General features: G+C 41.0%; 1 protein-coding gene across 1 annotated transcript; it reads left to right on the top strand.

Annotated features, from left to right (window-relative positions):
- Nucleotides 1–254: 254 nt before the first annotated feature.
- Nucleotides 255–4,200, top strand: LOC104912417 (tyrosine-protein kinase JAK1-like). The gene is made up of 3 exons (XM_010716036.2): nucleotides 255–336; nucleotides 1,383–1,581; nucleotides 3,804–4,200. Exons 1-3 carry the CDS (start codon nucleotides 331–333, stop codon nucleotides 3,929–3,931), a joined length of 333 nt encoding a protein of 110 aa, XP_010714338.1. The 5' UTR covers nucleotides 255–330; the 3' UTR covers nucleotides 3,932–4,200.

Genomic DNA, 4,200 nt, shown 5'->3' with positions numbered 1-4,200 from the left:
CTCTGAAAATATGAAAAGAAATTAAAGTGGTTGAGGTTTTCCCACTGGGTTTGTTTGCCTCTCAATCTGTGCATCCAAAGAAGCAAAAGAAGTGAGCAGATTTACATGGGCTGCAGGGTACATCCCTACGTGCTCAACCAGTCTGTTAATGGAAAGATCCCACTATATTGATTGCTAGTGGCTTTTTGTCAGCCTGACCGTGTATTTGGTGCCTCAAATACTGTACAAACTAATTCCTGATTTCTTTTTTTCCCAACCAGACACAAGTTACTCTTGGAGAGTGTGAAGATAGTCTGTTTCAGTCACATTGAGGACCAGACAGACACATAAATGCAGGTGAGTTGGCCTCTGAAGTTTGGCTTTGCTTGGTTTTCGGTGGGAGAATTATGTTTGTAAACTGCAGAATTGGTGGTTTGGGCTTTCGTTACTGATTGAGCTAAAGTTTAGTAAAAAGTGGAGCACGGACCCAATAATATCTGAAGTCTGTGGTCACCCAGCTCCCTTCTGCTCTTTCTATTTAAGTACCAGACACAAAATGCCACGCGCCTTTCCTTTCGAGTCACAGCTCCCTTGGATCCTTCTTGGCAGTGTGAAAGGGATGTCATTAAACCTCCTTAGTGCTACTTTTACCCACTTGGGGGAGAGAAGTAACTATAAAAACAGCTCTCCAGTAAAGCCCGTTTCACTGTGATATCTCAAGCATATTAAAATAAAAAACAAAGGGTGAGAGGGGAGAAAGCTTTCAGAAATATTTGCATGCTAGAGCAGACTGTAAAAACAGAAGGTAACTTTTTTTAAGGGAAATGTTCACGGTACTGTTTATATTAGCCAGCCTGGAGTACTCAGTAATTGTTTTTCAGCCAGTTAGGTGCTTAAGGATGTGAAAGTTATTCCTGCTTTATGGTAAGAAAATAAACCTTTCAGAATAGCTGCGGAACCACTAGAACTTAAGCTGTTACCAGAAACAGAATAAGCACTGAGATTTCTTGCTTCACTTTTCCCCTCATTTATGAAAAGTGCTGGCTTTGAATAATCAGGTTACCAATATGAGAAGCTCGAGAAATGCTTTGCCTACCCTGTCACAGTGTTCACTAGCACCAGATCTGTGTACTGACAAGGATTTTCACAAGAAATAAGGATGAACCAAAACTTAGAGCCAAACTTAGCTCTGAATTTTTTGCCTTTCAGCAGTCTCTTATCTAGGAATTGCATTTTATTTATTTTATGACCTAAATAGTCTATTTTCAGTCACTATTTTTTTCTTTTTTTTTTTGGTTTAATGTGGAGTACTTGCTACTGAGCTAACAACAAGAAGCATGGAGCCAAATCAATCACACTCTCCTTCACAGTGTTTTCTTTAACTGTTTTTCCTCTACTTTCAGTATCTAAACGTAAAAGAAGACTGCAAAGCCATGGCTTTCTGTGCAAAAATGAGGAGCACAAAGAAGAGCGAAGTAAACCTGGAAGCTCAGCATCAGGGCTTAGAGATACTTTTCTACCTGCAAGATAAAAGCCCCATTTCTTACACCAGTGGCGAGTTTACCTCGGAGGAGCTGTGCATTGAAGCTGCCCAGAAGTGCTGTGAGTATATGGGTTTTGTGTGAGTTTTCAATGGCAAGGCTGACAGTATTACAAGTGATACATCCTTCTCTGAGCATAAGTCAGTGATCATAGGAAAGACATGCGTGGTATATTGTTCAGGATGGAAATCTTTGCCAAGGGCTGCTCTGGCAGTTCTTAAACTGTTCAGAGTAGAAGAAATGGAAAAGACTTTCCTGAGATTCATGTAACACGATTATCTCCCAGCATGGCTTCTGGCAGATACTGGCATTTTTTCCTTTTAGTGGGATGGAATCGGGCTTCTTTTAGGAGGACACAGTATACAAATAAGTTACATAAAGATGTTTTTACCTATGACACTAGCTGGTAAGCCTGTGAGGTCTGTTCCATGTTATTTTGGAGAGGGCTAATGAGAGAAAATACATCCATTTGCTCCTTTCCCAGTTTTAATTTTCTCGTTTGTTGCCTAACACTCCTTTGTAGAGTTACAATATCCATAGTATTAATAACTCACCAGTAAGGTTTTCTGAATTTTGTACAATTGTGATTGTACAGAAATGCATAATGAAAATGTCTTGTTTTGTCTCTATGTTCCTTGACCCAGCAAAATAGTATTTAATTATTCGATTGGAATCAGCAGATTTAATCTATGTTTAAACCTTATGAATCTAGGTTCTAGTGTGCTTTTATATTTACAATCCTGAGGTCCTTAGTGTCATTCCTCCTTCCCCCCAAGTCCAAATGTCATATTCCCCTGGCTTCCTGGAACACCAATTACTATTCAGTGATCTGGGAGTGGTAAAGCTGGCCATACAAACAGGCTACCTGCCTGCTTCTGGGCGTATGTGGCTTCCAGTGTTTTCCTTTCCCATGTCACTTTGGTTCTCCTGACACTGAGTATCCTCCAGTTTATTTCCCTAGTTACGTCTCCTCCGTTCCAAAGAGAGGAATGGTGAGAGTCTGAAGGACAGATCTCATCAAATAAGTCCTCATATTGCCTTTGAATAGCTTTAATGAAAATGAGGAGTGCTTAAGGCACACCTGTTTGTGTCAGCATGTGGGAGCTATGAGCTGCTGCTGTTTATAGAGCTGTGAACCCATAGACTGTGTAATTGCTGCCAGTAATTTCTGTCAGAAATTTAAAACCTTTAAAGAAGTGACTTTAGGTGAGCTTTCCTTAAGGAAACTTCCAGCTACCTCCTCTTGCCCTTTGCTAACCCCACAGCAGATGCTGTAAGGTCCAAAAGTTTTACCCATTTCAGCAAGCTGGAGATGTTGGTCTCTGCTGTAAGTTGCAGCTTGGGTAGTTACACCTCTGCTGGCATCTGCGTGCTGCTGGTTGGCCTGCAGAAAGCTGTGGCTGCCCAGCCCCACCTGCTGTCAGCTTCACCATTAGCTTATTCAGATTTGATTTCCTTCTTCGCTTTTGATCTCTCTCTCCTCGATTTGAAACAGAAATGGTTTCACTGAGTTCTGGAGGACTTTGCCATTGGCACCGATTCAGAAAGGCACTTAGGCACACGCATGGAGGAGAGCTGCTTGCCCAGACAGGGCTTTTGCACAGAGGTACTGCCTCTTACTGAACAGGAAACAGGAGCAATGAATTGAAACAGCCGTACCTCTGTGAGGAAAACATAACTGCTTCTCTCTGGGGTGGTGTAAATGCAAAGGTTAACGCAGGTCAGCCTAGACCTACCAGTTAGAGTCTGTTCCTTGTTGGAAAACCCTCTGCTGAATTAGCAGTGAATGGAAAAATGACATGTTATGCTTTGTGCCTCTTTGCTGATGAGAAAGCAATTTTGAATATTTCCCTAGAATCTTCTCTATCAACGATGGGAGCAGAATTTATTAATCAAGTGAAACTGAGAACAAAGTTGTAGTTTTCTTAAAACACGCGTTTCTGTGATCTGGAAAAGATGAAATTTTTTAAGACTTCTCTTCATTCTCTTTTCATTGGGCCTTGGCAAAATCACAACTTCAGCATAAGTTTCATGCTGGGAATAGCTGAAATGTCAGACTGTTTAATACCTGAGAACCAGTGGAGTCAACCAGTCCGCAGTTTGCATCTTCCCTTTAGTCATGTCTTTCTCATGCTTGTTTTCAGCTCATCCTAGTGTCAGTTTCTTTGTGTGGTATAGGTTGCACGATCAGATGGTTGCCTAATGCATTTGTATTTTTGGAGTGTGCATGCATGTATCTGGCAGCCTTGTGAACTGACGTGCTTCCTTATTTTCCTCTGACAGCTATATCTCCTCTGTGCCATAATCTCTTTGCACTGTTTGATGAGAACAGAAAGCTCTGGTATGCACCAAACCAGGTCTTTAAGATAGATGAAAAGACATCGCATCGGCTCTATTATCGAATGAGGTAAGTGCCAAACATCTGAAAAATGACCATGGGTTTTTCTTACCAATACGTAGTTGCTCTTACTCATACTACTGAGCTCACTGAAGAAGCTGGAAAGCAAAACCAAAAGCGACAGCTTGTCCTTCACACCACAGATAAAAAATTAACAGGAAAAGCTTAAAACGTCTCCTGATTTTTTTTTTAAATCTTTGTGATATAACCTTGAAAACACACCAGAAGTTGAAAACCACAAGAACTCATATTCATGAAGCTGTAGGTGACTGAAGTGAAGAA

Source organism: Meleagris gallopavo, chromosome 10 (assembly GCF_000146605.3).
Source record: "Meleagris gallopavo isolate NT-WF06-2002-E0010 breed Aviagen turkey brand Nicholas breeding stock chromosome 10, Turkey_5.1, whole genome shotgun sequence".
Classification (NCBI taxonomy): Eukaryota; Metazoa; Chordata; class Aves; order Galliformes; family Phasianidae; genus Meleagris; species Meleagris gallopavo.
This window is presented reverse-complemented; position numbering and strand designations above follow the sequence as displayed.

Coding starts and splice junctions, on each gene's coding strand:
- LOC104912417 (XM_010716036.2), top strand. Junction 1,582..3,803: donor TGAAGCTGCCCAGAAGTGCT/GTGAGTATATGG, acceptor TTCCTCTGACAG/CTATATCTCCTCTGTGCCAT.